This window comes from Palaemon carinicauda, chromosome 3 (genome assembly GCF_036898095.1).
Source record: "Palaemon carinicauda isolate YSFRI2023 chromosome 3, ASM3689809v2, whole genome shotgun sequence".
In the NCBI taxonomy this organism is placed as follows: Eukaryota; Metazoa; Arthropoda; class Malacostraca; order Decapoda; family Palaemonidae; genus Palaemon; species Palaemon carinicauda.
The window spans coordinates 145,717,468-145,742,505 of record NC_090727.1 but is presented as its reverse complement, the minus strand read 5'-3'; the positions used below and the strand labels follow the sequence as shown (position 1 = coordinate 145,742,505).

At 40.5% G+C, this 25,038-nt stretch overlaps 1 protein-coding gene across 8 annotated transcripts in view; it reads right to left on the bottom strand.

Moving 5' to 3' along the window:
* Positions 1–25,038, bottom strand: part of maf-S (MAF bZIP transcription factor K) — a 152,890-nt gene that overhangs the window by 9,698 nt on the left and 118,154 nt on the right. For 7 of the 8 annotated variants that reach the window (XM_068370801.1, XM_068370805.1, XM_068370802.1 and 4 more), the window contains one exon: positions 5,486–6,093. The exons of the other annotated variant lie outside the window; for it this stretch is intronic. In XM_068370801.1, coding sequence (XP_068226902.1) covers positions 5,895–6,093 — 199 coding nt within the window. In that variant the 3' untranslated portion in view covers positions 5,486–5,894. Of the gene's footprint in view, positions 1–5,485; positions 6,094–25,038 lie in introns of those variants that run through there. 8 annotated transcript variants of the gene reach the window in all.

Below are 25,038 nucleotides of genomic sequence, written 5' to 3'. Positions count from 1 at the left end.
AGAATTCATGTGCCATTCATTTTAAAATGAGGACCTTTGGCCAAAATTGAAAAGAATAATTTTTTTGCCATGATATACGTAAAACCCTTTGTTCCTACTGGAAAGAGGAGCTAGTGAATCAGACAAGTGGATACACAGAGCCCTCCCAATTACCATATTTTTCATTTACTGTTCTAAGTACATGTACTGTACTATATAAGCAATGGTGCAGAAAAATAATAACCACTGTGAGTGTGGGAGGTAGGTTGGAACTTGCATGAATTCCAGGTTAGCTGATAGATCGCATCACATGATCACTTCGGATGATTCAATATCAAAATCTACTTTAAAAGATTGAGAATTATCTACAAAATTAACACTAGATGTTCAACTTAAGGGGTTATTGATCACAAGGAACCCGAGGTTCAACTTACTCATGACCTCAAACTGCTATAACTTTACCTTCAATTTTTATAGGATATTGGAGAGGAGATCTGTAAAACACGATATTAACGCAAAAAGTTAGTTTTTTATAATTATTTTGTCGCAGATACAACTCCAAAATCCTATTTGTATGGTTTTAAAAGGCAATTATTTCTTTTCAAAGAAAAAAATGACTGAATAGAATGCAAATATTTTTTGTTATGTACAGTAGTTGTTCATTAAATAGTTCTGAATAAAGTTTTCTGTTCTTTTGAATGACGTTACAAGTTCTTCAACTGAATAGGAAACTGGCAAGACCTTTTCAGAAGAAAGAATACCAACAGAAACAGGCACATGCTCTGCTTAGGAAGCTAGCATAGCCTGAACTGCTATAGGAGGAATAAACTCGATAAGAATAAGTTAAGGAAATAAAGTTGGTTCTGTTATGTGTGACTGAAGAGATTCCAAAATTTTGTCAATATTCCCGAACCTAACCATTTAACAAACTATCAAATTCAGATCTACGATACCCCCTTTAAAACATCGTCACATACTTTTATATTTTAAATCTCCAAACCAGTAACCTGGCCTATGTGAATTACACTCAGCACGTCATATGTGTCTGGAACATGAGTCTCCTCTACAAGGCACATATGTATTTCAAATGAGAATCTACTTTTTCTTAAATGGAGATCATTAACTTTTCATTCTGCATAAAATCTAGACTTTACAAATTTGGAGAACATGCAGTTCTTAATCCTTAGGAAGTAAGTGTTAGTTAATCGGTTGATTCCTAGATATCCATAATGAATGAATTAGTAGATGTACGTAATGAATTATTTTACAGGTTAAAGCCATTAATTAATAGATAAGACAAATAAAATAGGTTGATTTTTCTAACAAGAAAATTAGTTTTAGAGAGATGAGAGAGAGAATGAGCTAGAAGCAGGATGATAAATTTTGAGGTGTAGGCATTTTAGAAGACCAAACTGCTGGCTCAATGCGCACGAGCCAAAATTCCTTTCGAGTGACATGAGGCCACTAGGATTGGTGACACACGATCACAAGTGATACGCTGTACCCATGGCCGCCCTTTAGCAGAGATGTTGGAGGGAACAAATTTCCTCAAGCCCGAGATGCTAGAGGGAAATGAGAGGCCACTAGCCTGAGATGTAGGAGGGAAACAAGCGGCCTCTAGCCTGTGATGCCAGAAGGGAGAAAGTGACTAGCTGTAGTCCTGCTGTCCTTGCTGGACCCCTTATTGTCTGAGAAAGGGCACTAACATATCGTCTGACCGTCAAAATCTTAATCAAGAAAGTCTCCGGGAATATCATTCCAACTTACATATTTATGCATTTGTATTTTTTTATAAGTGTAATTTTAACTTGCCACTTTAGCTATTAATGGCAGTAAATCCAAATACTTAACAGCATTTACTCATACCCATAAATTACTGGGAGAAATTTATCAATAAACTAACTATTGTAGTATAGAAGAATCTACTTATAGAATTGAGTAAAAATTTAATTAACTTACGAAGCTTCGAATTCAGGAATTAGTAAGGAAGTTCCACATAAGCATATAATACTGATACCTAACTAATACAGAGCAGATTCAATTGTTTCAAGCCCAAGCTCTGGCTTAAGAAAAAATGAGAAATCAAAATGGAAGCAGCTGGGAGGGGATGCTGTTTACTCACTCGTCAACTCATCAGCACCTCTTTCTAGTGAAAACAGAAGGGTTTTACATACATTACAGTGAAATTTTTTTTCATAATTTTGGCAGAGAGCTCTTCATTTAAGAAAAAATAGCAAATAAATTCCAGGAAGTTTCATTGAAATAATAATGCTTGGTAACCTTTTATAAACACATTACATAATGGAAGTAAAGGTAAATGTGATTAGGCTCTTCACAAGTAAAAACCACAAAAACTTCAGAATATTTCCTTTCCATTCACTATGGATATATAGATTTACTGTGCAAGGATCTGGGGCAAAACAAAGGCACTTAGGCCAAGAGGACCATTCAAGCCCACAATGAAATGTTGTAAATAAATAATGGCGAGAGAGATGATGTGTGGCGTTGATAAGTTTAATGTATAACCTTATTTTTACAAAAGAAATATTCTGATGATTTTTAACACACACAAAATGAGAGCATCACTATCACCTCATTTTCATTACATACAGTTTACAAGAGAAATACTATGGAATGCCTGAAATATAACCCTAGCAACTCTCCTTAATTTATACCAAATATTATTTCAACAAAATGCTATAATTAGTAATCTAAGATGACTTGTGCAAAATAAGCCCAACTTATGACAAGGTTAGACTTTGGAAGCTAGATATAAATTTTGACTGAAGTGTTTTGAACGATACACAATTTAAAAGGCTATAATTTCATCCTTTTTATATTCAATTAGGAAAATCATTTACTGTAAATGTCCAAAAACAACTGAGTTCAGAATACAGATTTCCATTTATGTAATTCCCCTTTCTATTCATAACGATTAAAAACAAGAACTCTCTTTACATAAATTTATTGCTTTATATTTTTTCTATAATTATCACATAATATATCTTGTATCATAATTAGAAATTTAAGATTTATATACAGTATATAATAAACAACAGTAAATGAGAAATTCATTTATAGAGAAGGTATTCTGGAAACTTATGGGCTAGCATCAGCCAACTACACCAAAATACTAGAAGACTAAAAGACTGAGTTCGAACACAACTTTCAACTCAAGTTATAGAAGAAGGATTGGAACTTATACAAAACTGGTGAGTACCTAAATTTACAGCATTAATGGAGACCTCAATATGTTTTTGCAATTTTTTTCACTGATTTTGTCCGTCTTTTGGGTACTATAATTTATTTCAGTACTGTATACAGTGTATGTATTATATGATGGTGTTTGTGTTTTGCTACTGACATGTTCATCATCGCTGATGTTACATGGGGATGGTAACAGAGAAGGCTCCTGATTAAGGCAGCAATAAACTAGTTCTGATGAATGTTTAGTGGGCTCCCATGGTGGGGGCTCACCTAGTTATATAATTACTCAAGCCATCTTTGGACAGGAATACCAATTAGTTAAAAGACTTACAAAGTGGATGTAGCAAATACGAGTCCCTTCCCCATCTACAACAATCCAGTTCAATACCAGCTGGTCATGTGAGATGCAGATGAGCTACATAACTGTGTACCCATCCAAAATCTACTAGCATGTACTAGTTATAACTCTTAAATAAAAAAGAAGGCTGAGGACCTAGTTGGGACTTAACAGAGAAAGGAGTGCGATTCAGACATAAAGGCAATTGTAAAGTCACTCCTAAAGGCTTGGCTTTAGTGACCTTTGCTGTACCAGAGGGGAGTTCTAAGGAGACTACAGGATTAATGGAGTCCTGAGCATCAGTAATCTATATCTCCACTGCTGTCTTGATCTGCTCTTTTGAGATGAGGGAAGAGGTCCCCTCATTCAAAGGGTAACACTACCTCTGGCTGAAATGAGATTATGCATGGTGTTGAGTTTTTTAAAGACCAAATTTGTTCATAGATTGGCAAACTCATGTGAAAAAAATCAGTGTCCATCTTCCCAACACAAATTACCTTTGGAATGTTGCTTTGGCATCCTCAAGAGGAGACACCAGAAGTTAGTCCATTATTGCGACCAGCCATGATATAGCCAGGAAATAAGCTAAACTTACTCCATAGATCTTGTTTCTGAAACAGAGTAATGTAATCTTTTCAGCTTAAAGCTTTTCCATACTCAGATGGTTTGTAGGTCGCGGACTGACTGTATGGGGCAAGTCTGCATCTCCAGGGGCAAAGTACCTTTGAAGAGTGACTAGAGGAAAGGAAAGAGTATTTTGGGGTGCTAAATAGCAAGTGTAAGGAAGGGAGTGCTTTGGGACAAGGCTTAACGCCAAGGAGCAAAATTGGTCATTTCCTGAGGGGTTTATATATATGAATGAGCCTAATAACCTCATGAAAATGACCCTCCTACTAGATCAGCAGAAGAGCATCAGGCCTGGTAAAATTCACCACAGGCCTAGTCAGTCTGCCGGTCATGTGTCAGGAGACATCAAGGGGTATAGGCAATACAAGCCCAATGTTCTGATATCACATAACCGCACTCCTCATTGCCACTTGTATACAGAAAGGTATAATAAAGTCCCTTGTCTGACAACCTCTCCTGCCGTTACCTTCAAACCCAAGGGCCAAAGTTGCCAAGAGCCCCAAGGCCTACACCATGTCAGGGTTTGCAATTAAGGCGATCAATCATACCTTTATCTTGGGTACCGTCGACAGGTACCTGAAGGGAGAGCTGAAAGAGTATGATTATTAGCATTTACAGAAATGGTAAATTCTGATTTTGGTAAATCAATATCTTTGTAAAAGGCCTGTTGAAAAAGACTCACTCTACTCTGGTGAAGGTTAAAACCTATGCCATTGAGGATCACGGATTCCACAAACTCTGCACTATAACCACTCAGCCACGTCAAGTATAGGAAAAAGAAAGTCAAAAGGGAAGGGTGGGAATTGCAAGCTGACTCTGATTTCCCACTAGAAGGGGAATAAGGCCAAAAAACCAAAGAATCCTCATTAACTGTGGCATTTTCACTTCCTGCAGCAAAGACTTATGGTTATTGAACTACGCAGCCATTAATTTTCGGGCTAAGGATAACGCAATTCCCCATGGGAAGAAAGATTAAAAGCCACTATTTAGCTTTTACTTACTCCTTCCTTCTTATCTTCCACCTTCCTGTCTAATCTCTTAATTATTTTAATTCATGATGCAACAGCAGGGGTTTCCTGAGCTGCACCATAACTCTGAATGGCCTCCCCAGTCCAAGTACTGGGCCATATGCCCAATTTCATAAAACCCTCTATCTATATACTGTATCACATTTTTTACCTAAATTCTGGTAACCTCAACCTTGATTGTTTTTATTGTAGTTTCAGCTCTAGCCTCCTTTCCCTTTTTATTCTACAGTACGAGTCAAAACACTGCTAGAACCTCTCTCTGTATATTTATGAATAAGAATAGCCATAGGAATGCTAAGAATCATAATTCAGTTGTTAGTTAAACTATTTAATAATAATAACCATAGTCATATTTCAATATATTCTAAAATAATTTATGAGCTTAAAAATACACTTAATTTACCCTTATAAAATTAGTTCCACCTTCGAAGGTGAAACATTTGTACAGAAATACAAAACTCAAGAAAGGATTTTTGTAAAGTTCACAGCACAAAGCTAAGTAGTGAAACAATTCCTGCAGGTACCAGTACAACATTACCAACACAAATAAATGGAAAAACTTGCCTCATCCCCTCTAGAAAAAAGACAAGTAATACCTAAGTTTTAAAAGAAAAGCATTAATTACTCTTAAGCAACACAAACTAAACAAAATGGCAAAATAGTGCGAAGAATGTACTTTCCTGCAATATTAAATGTTATCACTTTAAACCCCTATATCAAAGGGTTTCTAGATCTGGTGGTAATGGAATATTTTTTAGGTTAGCAAACTTTTTTAGAGCTTCGTAGTTCTGGTAAAGCCGGTCAATTTCAGACCTCATGCTCAAGTTTTCATTCACTAATTTCTCTATGTCAACTTGTTCTGTTGTTCTTTCTGACTCCAGCTCATCCTTCTGTTCTATTCTCTTGATGCGACAACTGGAAAAAAACATTGACACATTATTAATGAAGTGAAGAACCTTACGTGTATGAAAGAGTCACTAGGCAATACAGTCACCCCTCGATGTTCGCGGATTGTACGTGCGGTTTCGGTTATTCACATAAGATCAGTGAAATTTCCAATTAATAATTTTGGTTTTTCATGGTATCCTCTGTTATGATTGGGGGGGGGGGGGGGGGCCTGCTACAACATTCTTGTTCACCCATCTCTTCTTTTTTCTTTTTACCTCTCCTTTTGTCTTGTATACTGTACACTACTGTTGTAATAACATGACAATATCCAATATATACTAATAATAATATCATCAGTATTAATAGTAATAGTAGCTAGTAGTAAAACAGTAATGAAAGCACAAACACATATACGAAATAACTTTATTGCTAACACCTGCGAACCATTAGGCACTAAACCCATATTGCAAAAATGTTATCAATGAAAGTTTTTAAAAGAGGCTCTAATACATACAGTACATTGTAGTATGTTCAAGCGATATTTGATAATATAAAATGCATGATAAAAAATATTTGCATTTCAGTTACAAGAAAAAATTCTCTTCCCCTCTATAATAGTACTGTACCAAAGAAATATTTTCTCCCCTGCTCTAGGGCCAGTGTATCAATATGCAAAGCAAGGACTAAGTGTGTATAAGGGAGACGAGTTTAGGCTCATTTGAACTCACCACAGCATCTCAGTAGCTAAAATTTGTCTGCTGTAAGTGACGTCATGTGCTGCATCATAGAAAGGAACTATTCTCTCAATTAAATGACAGTGTACCGACACCACTAAATACCCTTAACTATAATTCGCAATAAAAGGCATAAAAAAATGCTCCACTACCCTGCATAGGCAAGGGAGGAGAAAGGATTTTGGAGATCAGACAGCACCTCCCAAAACCTTTGTCAAAACTCTTTTTTGGGGTAGTGCTGTGTGGTCTCCAAGGACTTAAAGTAATACCTTTCGATACAAAAGTTTCTGCATGGGAAAAATTCATGATACTAAGAGATGCAAAGAATTTTTTCACCTCACATTACGAAAAACCCTTCATGATGCAAAACAAAATCCATCCGGCCATCGAGAAATAATTTTAAAATTTGTACGCCGCAAAACTGTAAACTCGCCACCATCGTTCTGCTCTCCCATTGATTATCTCCCCACCCTGAAGCTAGTTACTGCCATATAATCCTGCTCTCTTATTGGTCAGCATCTTTCTCATCATGCATCTAGGTATCGGTCTTCCTCAACCATTTTGTTTCGGCAGCACTATTGTTCACATTGAATTTGTGCTGGTGATTTCGCTTTCATACTTATAGTTTTTGTGTTGCTTTATTCAAGCCGTAATTCTATAGCCATGGGTTCCAAGAATGTTGCTGATGATAAAGGAAAGAAGGGGATGCTTTCTATGGAGAAGCTTGAGATAATACATGTAAAACGTGACTCTTCACACAAAAAAATCATAATAAGAAAACCAGTCTGGCACGCATTAATTCTGTATTCTGAGGCATTATTGTACTAGAGTATTAATAAGCAGACTCATCCCAATTCCTGGATAACTGTCTGCAACCAAGTAAACTTACAAAACATGCCTATATTCCCAACAGCAAGAAGAAAAACTAATAAGTCTGACTCGTACCACACGGGTGACCTAAGAATACTGGCTACTCAATATTCAATTACTCTTCTTCTGAAGGGCCTGATTGCTTTTGTCTTTCTCTCTAAACTACCCACGCAGGGGACATGAATGCGTCAAGTACCATACATGAAAGTTGTACTAATTGGACTGTTTTTAAGTAGTGTTTAATAAACACCTAATGCCTGGGCCACCCCATAAAACTCTGATAGTCCTGAAAATTACATATTAGCAAAGAATGCTAGCAAAGACGCAATTTTCCTTACATAGTGGGTTTTAGGGATGGAAAATATGGATAACCCCTGTTGAAAGGGGCTTCTGGTATGGGTATTTTAAAACAAACTAATTTCTGAAGACAGGCTTCTCTGTAAATATAATTTGAAGGCCAACCTAGGACATTGGTTGCTATCTCCTGACACCAGAGCCAAGACATCAAGTGGATCTCGTTTAGAAGTCTTTTAGTTTTTGGCTAGAGAAAGGAGACCTGAGATCAAAATTAAAATATTATCTCATTATTATATTGAATTCATGATCCCTCTGAAAGGCTTCCAGTTCATTGACTCTTGCTCCAGATGCTAAAGCTATTAAAATTTTAGATTTATGAAAAAGTCCTTTCAGGGAAATGGAGGAATTATCTAACGAGGCCAAAAACTCAATACCCCTAACCAGACACCAAGAAATCACAAGTGTCAGTGGAGATGGTATATGCAAAGTAAAATACTGGGAGATCTTATGAAACATGCTCAAGCCAAAATCAACGTCAAAGGCATGCTTGAGAGGTTCCATTACAGGTAGATTTATGTGACCGTACAGTATAGTTGACAGCTGGAGCCTCATCTCCTCAAAAAGGTGGACCAGCAAAGAAGCCAAAAAGTCCAAGATTATCTGATGAGGTGACTGACTCCTTAAAAACGCCAAACATGTATTCCACCCAGATGGTATTGTCATGTGGATGGAGACTTCTTGCAGCTCATCAAATAAGTTGTGGGGTGAGATATATTTCTCAAAAATACAGAAGATTCAAGTGTGAAAGTTCTGTGTTAGAAAGGAAGAAAGAGAAGGTAATCCACCTTCCTACTTTCTGATATAACTATGCAGACTGAACCGGGTTCATTTTTGGTATCAGATGCTGAAGTAGTGGATACCACGGGCTGTTGAGCTAAAACAGTCCTATTAGCACAGCTGTTCTGAAAAATCCTGAAGGATGTTCAAAGACTTCAAAATCAAACTCAGGAAACAAACAGAACGACGACCATATGTTCCAATCCAGATTTAGAGCATCTCCTGCCACTGATCAAGTCCACATTTGGAGCTACATATAGTGGAAGTTTGTGGTTCTCTCCTATAGCAAACAAGACTAGTTGGAGATCTGGAACTAACTCCAAAATCTCCTGAAAAGAACTCTGGTCCAAGGTTTATTCCGTATGCAGGACGGTCTGCCTGGACAGGACGTCCATTACTACATTGAGTGAACCCAACAGATGGAATGGTGTGATGAACACATCTCTCGCCTGAAGAAATTTCAGTGGGATGGGTCACTGCAATGAGAGTTCACAAGCAAGGATTGCTGGAGAGTTCCTTCTTGAACTAATTTTCCTCAATGCCAGAAAGACCACCATTAATTCCAACACATTTATGTAAAATATTACAAATTGAGGGGACAATTTCCAGAACACATATGTCTCTTCTGAATGACCTCCCCTACCTGACTGGGATGAGTTTGTATAAAGTTCTGTAAATTCTTTTGCAACGACCAGGAAACCGCATGACAGTCCCAAAACCCGTTACGAGCCATCCTTCTCAAGAACGAATTGAGGTCTTTCAACCGGTTCTTCAACAACAGGTCGACTATCGAGGCAAAGTGAAGATCAAAAATCTTCCCCAGTTGCTGTCTGGAGGAGAAGTGGCTCGAAACAAAGGTTTCGACATTGATTACAATGTTTTGCTGATATGCTTTTGTAAGGGTTAGTGCGGCATTCACTACTGTATGTTCCATTGGAGACCTAACCACTGAAATATTATTCTTGGAATCAGTCTCGACTTTGCGAAGTTGATCAAGATACTTACTGCAAGTCCTGAAGGACCTGCAAAACCTGATTTGTGTAATTGAGGCATAATTCTTTTGTTTCTGACCAAATCAGCTAATCATCTACATAAGCTACAATATGAAATCCCAGCAACCTATAGGGTTTGATTACTACATTTACTAGCTCTGTAGACATTCTTAGGGCAATGTTGAGGAAAAATTACATTGCTTTGAACTTTTATAACACACTCCCAAGCCGATACCCTATGTAAAGGTTGGAAGTGGTAGGCAATACCGGATATGCCTAAAAGCATCTTTTAGATATACAGTATAGTACAGATCCCAGACCCTTGAAGTATTAATTGGCGGCCATGAAGGACGTTCATCATTTTGAATGGATTGCACCTGATCTGTTGGGTGAGGTGTGACAGATCGAGGATCACTCTTTTCACTGGGGAGTCTTTCTTCAATACGCTGAATGGTCTAATTTGAATTTTAGAAGCCAGCACCTTTCTATGTCTCCTTTCTTCAGCATCTTATTTACAGAGGAATCAAGTTCCAAGGTCCTGGCCTAATGAAACTTGTGGCATAGAGGAGGTTTGATATCGACAACCACCCAAGATCCATTGAGAATATACAGCACTTTATGCCCACAGAGAGAAAAAGTCCAATGATCCCAAAATTGATGGAGATGACCTTAAACGCAAAGACGCTCATTAACGAGATCATCTTCCGCTCATTAACAAGATCATCTGCCTCTTTGAGATTTACCAGCCACTCTTTGCGGTCCCCCTCCATTACTTGGAACAGAAGGATGAACTTTCCTGGATCCTTACTTGGAACCTGGGAAGCTGAGGGTGCAGCTACAGACAAAACCCTAGAACCAGAAGGGAAGGACTTCATCAGAGCCTTTCTTGGAATTGGCAACCCGGAGATCCAACTACAGCCAAGTTGGCAGGAACAGAAGGAAGAGTCCAACCTGGAGTCTCTCTTGGAAGTTGGTAACCCAAAGGCCCAGTGACAGCCTAATCCAAAGGACTGAATAGTAGAGCCTAAACTGGAGCCTTCTTTGGAAGCTGGTAACCTGAAGGACCAGTCACAGCTGAATCCCCAGGCTGGAGCAGAAAGTAAGCAGAAGGTAGCTCAACAGTATACCTGATGTGGGACGACCGTAGAGGGAGAGGTACAATGCCTCTACTATTCTAGTAAGGGCTGGCCATAAAGGGAGCAGAACAATGACTCAACTATTCTAGCTTTAAGCGAAGCATTCCAAATTCAGGAGGACCAGCAGCCTGCTTGGTGGAACATTGACTTGGAACCGACCTAGACAGTGAAATGGTAGTTGAGATGTCCCCGGAGGGATACTTCTTCGAGAAACTCAAAGGCTCCTCTGAGAAAGTAAGGCTTCCTTCTCCGAGGAGTCTAGGTCATGCTCAGATCCAAAGTTTACAACAAAGATAGGGACCGGGTCCACATAAATTCATTTCAAAATGTCCTAATTTTTTGGGTTAGCCAGGTTATCACACACAATCTGGATGTATTTTCCTAAAAAACTAAAATATATGCTCACAAGTACTCACTTATCAAAGATATTTACTTCAGTAAATATCATATTGACCTCAACCAACCTAAATCTTAGGCAAAAGAAATACTATAAGCAAACCTACCAAGTCTTAATATAGGAAGAAATTTAATTATCATTACTGTATATGATTCTATCATACTTCTCTTCTCATGGTAATATACCCACAATTGGAGAAGAGGAACAACCCCTCCCTACAATATTAATATTCCATTATATTCATGTATGTGAGAATACTTTATAATGAATAAGTTAACACTAGAACATGGTTAAGTTATAAAACCTCTGTAAAACAGCTATAAAAATAGAAAACCCTTCCTTTAGTCTAACCTCATCAAGGTTAACAGTAACAGGCTACAATTAAAGAACACTCGGTATGAGATTGAACTATCATTAAAACCGTAAACTTATCAATTTAAAAATAAATGTAATATTACACACCATGTAACTTGCTATGCTGGACAACTAATTTCAGAGAGGTTAAGCTAGGATTACTGTAGTTATAAATGCCACAAAGGTAACTTTCCTTCATATTTTACAACTAACATATTTTATAACTTTTGATTAATGAAATTAGTCATAAAAATAACACTGACAATTAAAGCAATCCCACCTTTGACAGTTAAATTAGCTATGAAATATGAGACAAAAGGCTAAACCAAGTAAGGCGTAACCGAATCTAATTATGAATTAATTACTGTAATTAGAAGCATCAAAATACTGATTGGAAGGGTAATTAACAAAGACCCAACCTTGAATAGAAAGACATGCTTGAAAGTTAAAAACACCTATTGAGCCAGTGACCAACCAAACAATCAAATAACAAAGACACAATTACTCAACTGCTGGCACTTCATTAGGCATGTTTAATATGAATGAATTAGGTGACTGAAAGATGAAAAAACCTGAAACCAGGGACCCAACTTGATGTGTCTGTTCTTAATACTCTAATATGAGACTAAATTTGCCCACCATGTGTAGCAGATAACCGGTCATGCGTGGTGGTTGAGGGTTTGTTGTCATGTCAGTACACTGGCAGTCAAATAAGAGAATAGTTTCTTTCTATAATGCTGCGCATGACGTCACTCATAGCAGACAAATTTCAACTACTGATGTGCTGTGGTGAGTTCAAATGATCCCGAACTTTTGGGTCTCCCTTATAAACATTCTATGCTTTGCAGGTTGATACAATGACCATAGAGCAGGGGAGACGATATTTCTTTGGTTATTTATGACACTGGATTCCCTGTTCTAGCCTTACACAGGATAGTCGGAGACTACAGATCACTTAAACCCTGCAAGTATTACAAATTTTGATAGTAATTTGTATTTTTCCTAACTATAAAAAAACTTGAGACCTTTAATAGGAGTATGATTTCAGCAAAACTGGAAACTCAGCAATTAAAAATGTCTAACAAGGTCTCGGTAGTTACTGGCAGGGGTGTGACACACTTTGACCTTCACCTAGGTCCCTAGACCAACATTGCAACCGCTACCAGAGACAAGATGCTTTTTGTCCTGTTAAAGAGCTAGGTACAGTACACAACCTGTTGAGCAACTACCACAGGTCCCATGAAAATTTGTTAAATGATTTGTGGGTACATTCCCTCAGGTAGCAAGCAGTAAAGGTTGTCTGGCATTTGGCATTTCCAAACTTCTACCTTCAAGACTAACCCAAATAACAGGTTCTTCCTGAAGGCTACTGTTGCTTCCACTCCTGTTGATTGGGTTTTTGCTCTTTATTGTTTCCTGATACAAGGATATCTTCTTTTTACATCTGCCAGAGTTTTGGAGCTGCAGTCTGAAGGGCTGAGTTTGCTTTAGGTAGTATCTTAGCATCCTCAAAAGGCAAAGAAGTAAATTAACCGAATCGTCACCGAGTGAGGAGATTTAGGTCACAAACATAGGGTTGTCTATGGCCAGGTTTTAAATTTTAGCAAAAAACTTGGAGAAAAAAGAAAAGGAGATCTTTCTCTATGCCACAGTATGACTAATGAGATGTGAGATACCATGAAGTTTTCCTACTCACTTTAATTAGGCCAGGATAAACAAGAAAACTGTTTTAAGAGGTAGACCCCTGTCCGACGCCTCCTTCGAAGGTTTGTACTGGGCCCTCTTCAGAGACCTAAGAACTCTGAACTTGAAACTGAAAGATCTTCCCCCAGTGGACAAAGAGGAGGAACCAAAGCACTGGTATTTACAAATATGCCTCTCTCAGATCAAGATGAAGCATAAAATTGTTCTTCCTGATGGCAGCTTGTATTGTGCTTGCCATATCCATCTTGGACGGGGTCTATAGTACAAACTCTTTCAGGGTAGAGAAGTTGACACCTGGGCTTTATCCCCCAGTTCAACATCTTCCCTTCAGCTTGAATGGGTAGGTCCTTCTCTAATTCAGTAGATATGAAAACCATGTCATCAGAGTTAGAGTGAGGAGAGGGATGAGAGCAAGTGAATGGGAGGCAGCATCTGTATCCTCTACTCCCAGATACTGCCTTCCTTAGCCTCCTCTGTTTCCTCTTCTGCCCCTTTTCCTGTTTGTTCTGGCCAATGCAGGGTCGAAAGGACTCTTAAAGGTGACAGCTCAGTGGAAAAAAAGTGTCTTGGCTTGTCTTCCTCCACTTTTCCACCATTTCTTTGACTCTTTTGGAGGTAATACAGCTAAGCTTTGACTGATCAACTCATTTCTTATTGCTAGTACTCGCTGTCTTATCTGCCTAGCAAATTTTGCTAGGCAGTAACCCTCCATTTGAGAACCCAGTTGGTCCACTGGTTAGCCGACTGGTGAGATAGGACCTTCGCCCCAGACAGAACAGTCTGTGAACTTTTTTTATTCTCAAGATTTGTCAGATCCTGATCAGAGGTCAAACCAGGAGGTAGCCTGGAGGCTTGCCACGGCAGTACCTTCCATATTGGCAGACACGGATGCTAAAAATATCATAGACTGTCCTCAGTTACTCCACCAATGTCCACAGTGTTAGGAGTCGTGACATCAGCATTAACTGATAAAGGTGAAAGAATGGCCTCATCTGCAATGTCAAATTTTCTCTGATCGGAGTGCCTTACGTAGATTACCATTGGAGCAGCTTGAACATAATGAGTTTCCCTTGTTGGAAATCCTGTTTGTTGATGCTTTCTATGGCCTCTCGGGTGGATTCTGACCAGGGAAGCTCCAGGGCAGGCTTTGACCCTTGAAGAGCGCCGAATAGCTGATCAATGGCGGTCTTCCTAACCTTTATCGGAGCTCTGGTTGCCCTTCCCAGTATGGTAAGCAAAAGTGCCTTCATGAAGACTGACTTGGTTTCCGAGCAATCTACCTCTGCTGGGCAGGACATAAATCTGTTCCATACAGGTCAATTAAGTCCAAGGAAGGGGACAGGACATCTTCTGAAGGACGCCTTTGAGATTCTACTTGTCTCTTGTCTGATTCTAAGATCAAACCTTGATGGTACTCTGCTGATATTGATGCAGTCGCTATTGGGCTAGCCTCTTTTGCAGCCTTAGAGGTGCCCTTCGTTCCTACATGGGCCTTAGGTGACAGAGCAAATACCAATACTGCTGAAGGCCTCTCATCACATCAGAAAGACTTAAGGCCCAAACTGTCCTTAGGCTGTTCGTCCGCAAAAATGGATGAATCACTACGATGGCCTTGTGGAGATCTGTGTCCATCTTCTCTGAATGTGAGGACAAGTCCTCCTTATTTGTTGGCAGTGAATGTCTTTTCTGATAGCTCGATGAGTATCTCCGAGTCGATTCCTTAGTTGTCCTAGAACTGCTAGAAGTGTCACTAGTGGTGTTCATGTTGGGTTTTCCCTGATTGTTTCTTTCTTGTATGACTAGTCTGTGTTGATCTAATACGAGAGGAATTTTTCCTGCTTAGTCCAGCATGCCCAAAATCCTGAGGAATCACAGGAAGTAATAATCATTGATGAGTGGACTCTTGAAGAATTAGCGAGTAGGGCCTTACCACGTGGTGATTTAGGGTGAGGTGGGTCTCTCCTCTGTCAGAACTCGATGTATCAAGACCTTATGCGTGGCGATCGCTCATGTGAGTTGAGTCCGTCTGTCCTTATTCACAGGGATTAGGTAACAGGGAGAGGCAAGAATTTATAAATACTTGTTGCCCATGGGTAGATTAACTCATAACCTACCAACTCACTGCTCATTCCTTATACATGGTCGACTAACACACTAAGTAATCCACTGTATAGCCTAATATCACTATTACTTGGTTTCTATCACAGTAATAAGTATTGTGTCAATGGATGAACACATTTCAGTAAGTGTACAGTAGATGTACACACGTATACTACGTACACGGTAAAGCTATGGTAAACATAACACGAGTAATTGTCACACTTAAACCTTCATGTAATATGAGCAGTAAAAGCAAAACACTGTTGTTCCTATTTAACAATACTCGCTGATACTGTAGTGTATATTGTTGTAATATATGTACAGTACTATCACTACAGTACAGCTTAATTACATAAGGTAACACACGTAAGTGATCACTGTTTTCGGCAGGCCTACTCACCATTCAAACTCACTGTACATGTCTATATCTACATTACTATGGTAAAGTAGGTATTTTGCAGATAGTACTGTACAGTAGTTAATCTAAAGATAAAAATAATATACAATGAATACACTAACAAAATAAAAATTAAAAGAAAATGTTTCAGTACGTTACCACTAACCATTCACATGTGAAGTTCTATGCAGCGAGTCTGAAGCATGATGCAACTCTTGAGCCGTTGACTGTTTGGCGCTGGGGTTAGCATATTGTACATATCACATTTTATACCAAAATCACTATAAACACACTGAAGATGTACAGGTTTTTTACATCACAATATGATTCTACACAAAAAGACCGAAGCGAGAGATGCACACGCGATGAGAGAGGACATGACTTAGGCCGAGTCAGCGAGAGATGGGGTGGTGTTGTGTGTAGGGAGGGAAACAGCACAAAGCATGGTTGGTAAGAATGTTGGCCAGGGCACCAGCCGCCCATTAAGATACTATCGCTATAGAGTTATTAGGTCATTTGACTGGTCGGACAGTACTACATTGGATTCCTCTTTCTGGTTATGGCTCATTTTGTCTTAGCCTACACATACACTGAATAGTCTGGCTTATTCTTTCCACATTCTTCTCTGTCCTCATACACCTGACAAACAATTCTTCTTTGCTCAAGCGTTTAACTACTGCAATGTAATTGTTCAGTGTCTACTTTCCTCTTGGTAAAAGTAGAAGACTCTTTAGTTATGGTAAGCAGCTCTTCTAGGACGACACTCCAAAATCAAACTATTGTTCTCTAGTCTTGAGTAATGCTTGTAGCCTCTGTACCATCGCTTTCCACTGTCTTGGATTATAGGTCTCTTGCTTGAGGGTACACTCGCCCACGCTGTTCTATCTTATTTCTCTTCCTCCTGATTTTTTGAAGTTTTTATAGTTTATACATGAAAGATCTAATTCAAAGTTATTACTGTTCTTACTACATTGTATTTTGATAATTTATTACTTCTCTTCTAGTTTTTTATTTCCTTGTTTCCTTTCTTCACTAGGCTATTTTTCCTTGTTGAAGCCCTTGGGCTTATAGCATTTTGCTTTTCAAAGTAGGGTTATAGCTCAGCTTATAATAATAATAATTAAAAGGAGCGTGGTTGTTTGAAATTGTTGAACCACAGGGGCACTATCATGAAACAGCAAAATACATGATTTTTTTATTAATAGTTATACGGTTCTCTCTATCGCGAATGACCGAATCCACGAATATCGAGGCCTGACTGTATCTATTTAGAAATGTTATTTTCATTAGTAAAATAAATTTTTGAATATACTTACCCGATAATCATGTAGCTGTCAACTCTGTTGCCGACAGAAATCTACGGTCGGGATACGCCAGCGATCGCTATACAGGTGGGGGTGAACACCACAGCGCCATCTGTGGTCAGGTACTCCAGTACTTCTTGTCAACACCACCTCAATTTTTTCCTCGGTCCACTGGTTCTCTATGGGGAGGAAGGGTGGGTCAATTAAATCATGATTATCGGGTAAGTATATTCAAAAATTTATTTTACTAATGAAAATAACATTTTTCAATATTAATCTTACCCGATAATCATGTAGCTGATTCACACCCAGGGTGGTGGGTGGAGACCAGCATACATGTTAACAAAGAAGCTAAGTATCCCGTATTTTATTTTATTAGTTATTCAAAAATAACATAAAATAAATAAGTACCTGGTAAGGAAGACGACTTGAACCATTACTCTGCCTTTATTAAGTACGTCTTTCTTACTGAGCGTAGCGGTCCTCTTAGGATGCTGAACGACTCTTAGGTGCTGAAGTATAAAGGGCTGCAACCCATACTAAAGGACCTCATCACAACCTTTAACCTCGGCGCTTCTCAAGAAAGAATTGACCACCCGCCAAATCAACAAGGATGTGGAAGGCTTCTTAGCCGACCGTACAACCCATAAAAAGTATTCAAGAGAAAGGTTAAAAAGGTTATGGGATTATGGGAATGTAGTGGCTGAGCCCCCGCCTACTACTGCATTCGTTGCTACGAATGGTCCCAGGGTGTAGCAGTTCTCGTAAAGAGACTGGACATCTTTGAGATAGAATGATGCGAACACTGACTTGCTTCTCCAATAGGTTGCATCCATAACACTCTGCAGAGAACGGTTCTGTTTGAGGGCCAGTGAAGTAGCCACAGCTCTCACTTCATGTGTCCTTACCTTCAGCAAAGCAAGGTCTTCTTCCTTCAGATGAGAATGTGCTTCCCTAATCAGGAGCCTGAATAGGTAAGAAACTGAGTTCTTAGACCTTGGAAGAGAAGGCTTCTTGATAGCACACCATAAGGCTTCTGATTGTCCTCGTAAAGGTTATGACCTTTTTAGATAGTACCTAAGAGCTCTAACTGGGCAAAGTACTCTCTCCAGTTCGTCCCCCACCAAGTTGGACAGGCTTGGGATCTCGAACGACTTAGGCCAAGGACGTGAAGGAAGCTCGTTTTAGCAAAAAACCGAGCTGCAAGGAACATGTAGCCGTTTCAGATGTGAAAACTATGTTCCTGCTGAAGGCGTGGATCTCACTTACTCTTTTAGCTGTTGTCAAGCACACGAGGAAAAGAGTTTTTAATGTGAGGTCCTTAAAAGAGGCTGATTGGAGAGGTTCAAATCTTGATGACATAAGGAACCTTAGGACCACGTCTAGATTCCAGCCTGGAGTGGACAACCGACGTTCCTTTGAGGTCTTAAAAGACCTAAGGAGGTCCTGTAGATCTTTGTTGGTGGAAAGATCCAAGCCTCTGTGGCGGAAAACCGCTGCCAACATACTTCTGTAACCCTTAATCGTAGGAGCTGAAAGGGATCTTACGTTCCTTAGATGTAACAGGAAGTCAGCAATCTGGGTTACAGTGGTACTGGATGAGGAAACTGCATTGGCCTTGTACCAGCTTCGGAAGACTTCCCCTTTAGACTGATAGACTCTGAGAGTGGATGTCCTCCTTGCTCTGGCAATCGCTCTGGCTGCCTCCTTCAAAAAGCCCCTAGCTCTTGAGAGTCTTTCGAAAGTCTGAAGGCAGTCAGACGAAGAGCGTGGAGGTTTGGATGTACCTTCTTTACGTGAGGTAGACGTAGAAGGTCCACTCCTAGAGGAAGAGTCCTGGGAATGTCGACCAGCCATTGCAGTACCTCTATGAACCATTCTCTCGCGGGCCAGAGCGGAGCCAACCAACGTCAGCCGTGTCCCTTTGCGAGAGGCGAACTTCTGAAGTACCCTGTTGACAATCTTGAACGGCGGGAATGCATACAGGTCAAGATGGGACCAATCCAGCAGAAAAGCATCCACGTGAACTGCTGCTGGGTCTGGAATCGGAGAACAATACAACGGGAGCCTCTAGGTTATCGAGGTAGCGAACAGATCTATGGTTGGCTGACCCCACAGGGCCCAAAGTCTGCTGCAAACATTCTTGTGAAGGGTCCACTCTGTGGGGATGACCTGACCCTTCCGGCTAAGGCGATCTGCCATGACATTCATATCGCCCTGAATGAACCTCGTTACCAGCGTGAGCTTTCGATCTTTTAACCAGATGAGGAGGTCCCTTGCGATCTAGAACAACTTCCACGAATGAGTCCCTCCCTGCTTGGAGATGTAAGCCAAGGCTGTGGTGTTGTCAGAGTCCACCTCCACCACCTTGTTAAGCTGGAGGGACTTGAAGTTTATCAAGGCCAGATGAACCGCCAACAGCTCCTTGCAATAGATGTGAAGTGTCCTTAGCTCCTGATTCCATGTTCCCGAGCATTCCTGTCCGTCCAAAGTCGCACCCCAGCCCGTGTCTGATGCGTCAGAGAAGAGACGGCGGTCGGGATTCTGAACAGCCAAAGGTAGACTTCCTTGAGAAGAAAGCTGTTCTTTCACCACGTGAGAGTAGACCTTCTCTCTTCGGAAACAGGAACTGAGATCGTCTCTAGCGTCATGTCCTTTATCCAGTGAGCCGCTAGATGATACTGAAGGGGGGGAGGTGGGGTCTCCCTAACTCGATGAACAGGGCCAGCGATGAAAGTGTCCCTGTTAGACTCATCCACTACCTGACTGAGCATCGGTTCCTTCTCAGCATGCTCTGGATGCAATCTAGGGCTTAGTATATCTTTGGGGCCGACGGAAAAGCCCGAAAAGCTCGACTCTGAAGATCCATACCCAGGTAGACAATGGTCTGGGATGGGACGAGCTGGGACTCCTCAAAATTGACCAGGAGGCCCAGTTCCTTGGTCAGATCCATAGTCCATCTGAGAATCTCCAGACAGCGACGACTTGTGGGAGCTCTTAAAAGCTAGTCGTCTGACGGAGCCGGACACAAGATCATGGTACTGCTGCACAGTCTGTGAACTGTCAACCATGGGGAAGCGAGGAAGTACAGTGACAACCCGAAGCTGTCTAGACTGTCTGGGTCGTACAGACAACTCCTTATCGGGTTGCTGAGGTTGCCGCACTGCGTCACAACAAGTCACTTCTGCTGGTTGTTGAACGTCTTCCCAGTGACACACTGACTCCGTAAACAAAAAATCCTCTAACAAGGACTAAGCTTGGACTGCATGTCTTGCAACACAGCTCAAGGTCTATGGGAGCAGGTGTGGTAACAGACGGGGTTAGCGACTGAAGTGGAACCATTACCCTCCCTGGAAGCATGCTATGCTTAAATAAAAGTCCATAGGAGGCTAAGCAGCTAAAGGCTCCTCTCCAAATGACAGAGTCCTCAAGGGAAAATCAGAAGGAGGGAGAATAGCACTTTCTCATCTACAGGAACCATATCCGAGAAAAGCTAAGTTCTCTCAGTGAGGGTTTCACAGGTGCAAAAGCAGCAGACTAGAAGGCAACGTTATGAAACTGCTTGACAGTCTAGTGAGTTGGCAACAACCAAAGATGTGTGACTGAGAAGCATGCGGTAAGGTATGCAGAGCATGCTGTATGTAGAGCATGCTGTAAGGTAAGCAGAGCATGTTGCATGGCGTGCGGCTTATGCTGCATGGGATGAGGCTCATGCTGCATGGGATGAGGCTCATGCTGCATGGTATGAGACTCATACTGCATGGGATGAGGCTCAAGCTGCAAGGGATGAGGCTTATGCCGCATGCGTTGAGGAGGATGCCGCATAGTATGAGGCTCCTGCCTCATGGGTTGAGGCGGTTGCCGCATAGCATGAGGCTCCTGCCTCATGGTTTGAGGAGGATGCCGCATAGCATGAGGCTCCTCATAGCATGAGACTCCAGCCTCATGGGTTGAGGAGGATGCCGCATAGCATGAGGCTCCTGCCTCATGGGTTGAGGAGGATGCCGCATAGCATGAGGCTGCCTCATGGGTAGAGGAGGATGTCGCATAGCATGAGGCTCCTGCCTCATGGGTTGAGGAGGATGCCGCATAGCATGAGGCTCCTGCCTCATGGTTTGAGGAGGATGCCGCATAGCATGAGGCTCCTGAGAGGTTCCTGCCTCAAGAGTTGCGTCTGCCTCAAGGGTTGAGGAGGTAGCTGCGCAGAGAGAGGCTCATGCTGTGAAGAATGCGGTTGCTGCATGCGTTGAGGCGGCTGCCTCATAGCATGAGGTTCCTCAAGAGTTGAGGCTCTTGCCTCAAGAGTTGAGGCTCTTGCCTCAAGAGTTGAGGTTCTTGCCTCAAGAGTGGAGGTGGCTGCCGCAAGAGTTGAGGTTGCTGCCTCAAGGATGGTGGAGGTTGCCGCAACGCAAGAGGTTGCTGCCTCGAGGATGGAGGAGGTTGTCGCAACACATGAAGCTCCTGCCTCAAGGGTAGAGGAGGTTGCTGCAAAGCATAAGGCTCCTGCCTCAAGTGTTGAGGAGGTTGCCGCATAGCAAGAGGCTCCTGCCTCAAGGAAAGTGGAGGTTGCTGCACAGCGCTGGTATCTGGCAACTCCCAATGCGGCAGCTCACGCGTGGAGGTAGGTTGAGGAACCTCAACATCATACGTCTGGCAGGGTGGACTGCGCAGAGGTGGAGTTGAGGCGGCTGCCTCATGAGCGCTCGCAGGAGGAGGTGTGCTAACCTTCTCTGCCTGAAACTCCTGCATCAACACCGCAAGCTGAGACTGCATTGTCAGCAGCATAGACCACTAGAGTTTAAGAAAGACAACAACAAACGGAGCTACTGTCCGTTGAAACTGAGGGTCTAAAACAGCTGGTGCGGCAACAGACGGAGTTACTGTCTGTTGCGATACCACCTTGCCTCTCTGGGAGGTGTGCAGTTGTCGTACTGCAGCAAGTCCGAACTGACCCAGTGCTAATGGCACCACCTAGGAGTTGGACTTGCGCGGAAGGGACCGACTTGCACTAAAAAGCTGCAAGATTTGGTCCATGGTTTCTGCGAGAAACCTCTTCCGCAGACGAGGAATAAAAGGGCTCTCTCGTCTTTGTGTGGGTGGGGTGATCACGTCGGCTACGTGAGTTGGTAACACCCGAAACCACGGAGGGAAACGTCTGTTCGTCGATCAAGGCCTGCTGAACCCATAAGTCCTTCGACATTACTTCTCCCCTGGGCTTGGGAGCTTGTAAGAGGTCCCAGACTAGGCGAACAACTGGCACGAACAGACGAACCCTCGAACGCAACACTGTAACACTTTGCGCTTATCACTTTATCACTTTTGATTTTCTGTTTGCACTTATTTCACTGAACTCGAAACTTTAAGTGGTTTGTACCTGAAACACGCAATTCTATCCTTCATTAAAAGTTAGTAATTGCGAAAACAGTATTACAATGTAACAGAAAAACATAATGAAAGATAAATAATTCAGTGGCTGGAAAAGAGACTAAACACTAGATCAAATAAACTACGTTTAAAATCTCTCACCGCATAAAGCCTGAGAACAAGAATAAAACTCTAGAAACGTTTACCTTCTTCCCCTAAAGAGACTAGGGAGAAGAGCAAAAACGATAACAACGTTACCCGCTTGAACGAAACGTTTATCCTCCTCTCTCTCCCTCCGTCTCTATCTCTCTCTCTCTCTCTCTCTCTTGACTTAGCACCTGAGAGAAGAGCCCAATTATATATATCGTTAAAACATATTATTGTTAAAGGAAAAAAAACTGAAAGATTTCCCAAATAAAAAGTTCCTTTATTAGAATTAAAACCATTTAAGCTAAGAAAGAATGAACAAAACGCTAGAATCGGTTTACTCTTACTGCAACGTGACACCGTGATAGACTCTCTCTCTATCGTAACGATAGAGCGCAAGTTGAACGTTCTGAACGTCAACAACTGCAGAGACAAAACAAAACGTTAGTTCAACTTTGAAAACAGTACAAAACTATCAAAGAAATTCTTTCAAAAACATTAAAATAGCATAATATGTTAACAGGTAAAAACGAAATGACGGGCTCAATGTTAATTAACTTCGGTTCCAAGAAAAGACCGCCTACTATTAGGAAAGGTCGAATATAAACAAATATAAAAATTAATTTTAATAAGTTTATAATAAAAGGAAGTTAATCAAAGAGGCCTATAAAAGGCGGAGAGATATAAAATAAATCTATAACTTTGTTAAGCAAAATTAAGAGAGTCTATACTCTCTTCGACACCAACACTTCCGTCTAAGGGAAGGGTCGGCCATTTAAAAGTGAAAGAGAGTTCATACTCTCTTCGTACCAAAATTAAATCAAAAATTAAATCAAATTAATTCCAAAAACTTGCTAAGCTAATGATATAGCTTCCTGAATAGCGAAGGCTAAACTCTAGAGCAAATACATCACCAAATCGTGAGCAATAACTCCAGAATCAACAGCGTATCCATGTAGGTCTAGCCGGAGGCACGACAGAGGAAAAATTGAGGTGGTGTTGACAAGAAGTACTGGAGTACCTGACCACAGATGGCGCTGTGGTGTTCACCCCCACCTGTATAGCGATCGCTGGCGTATCCCGACCGTAGATTTCTGTCGGCAACAGAGTTGACAGCTACATGATTATCGGGTAAGATTAATATTGAAAATTTGAGTATCTTTTCCTCAATGCAAACGCACACTCTCAGAAGGGAAACATATAGGCGATCATAAGCGTGTATGAAAGCGCACGCTAGGATATTGCTCAAGTAAAGCAATGCAGGGAGTCTTCTCCTGAGGATCACGTTCGCACATGTGAGCATGTGCAAACACATAAGCGTGTGGCTGGCAGGGGTTGAGGCATCCTGCCAACTTTCAGTAACTACCGACACCTTGTTATAAATTTTTTACAGCAAAGTTTCCATATTAATTGAAATCATACTTTTACTAAAGGACGAGGTTTTGTATTTGTGCAAGAAAAAACTGAAATTAAGAGTTTATACAAAATTTCTGATAATCTTACAATTTTCTTATTAAAAAAAAAAAATTGCATTCTTTTTTATAAAAAAAGCTCTTTTAAGATACCATAACATGAAATGTCAAAATCTGCATTTTCTTCTATGTGTGGTTATAATAAATATAAGAAAAAATAATGCTGTGTAAAGTTCATCATATTCAAATTTAATCATTTGGCAATAAATCTAAAGAGCTTTCTTTCAAAATAAGTTCAAATTATTTTGTTAACAAACATGAAATTGAGAAAATCTTTTCTTTCCCATGGAAACAAATGTCAAAACTTTTAAGTTACGGAGAACGGGAAGGATGAGGTGCTTGGGAATGGACACGTCAAACGAAAGAAAGGGTTAAGTTCTTTAGGTGAAAGAAAAGTCAAACTGAAATGAACGATAAAAATGCATGATTACAGGAAAGGAAATGAAATAGAAAAGAAGTATGGAAGAAGAAAATTTATATAATAATATACAGTTCAGTATGTATACAGAAGTTTTATCTTTCCATTCTATTCATTTATGTTGCAATGGCCAGGCTGAGTTCTGGTGATTTCCTTTACGATAAAATTAAATCTTATTTCAATTTGATAAAAATGATGAAAAGAAAAATAAAGGAATAATTAAAAATTTGATGTAATGAAATGATAGAGAGAAATTATATTAAAACTAAAATTAATTACTAAATTATGTGTATTAAAAAAAAAAAGAAAAAGAAAAATTTCAATTAGGGAATCGAGACTAAAGAGAATCAAATGAAATTTAGAACTACAGTAACCAACCACCATATGAACCTCTGGTGCCTTTGGAAGCTGGAAAATTTGCTTGTAACAAACCTGGAGCTTCCAACCCT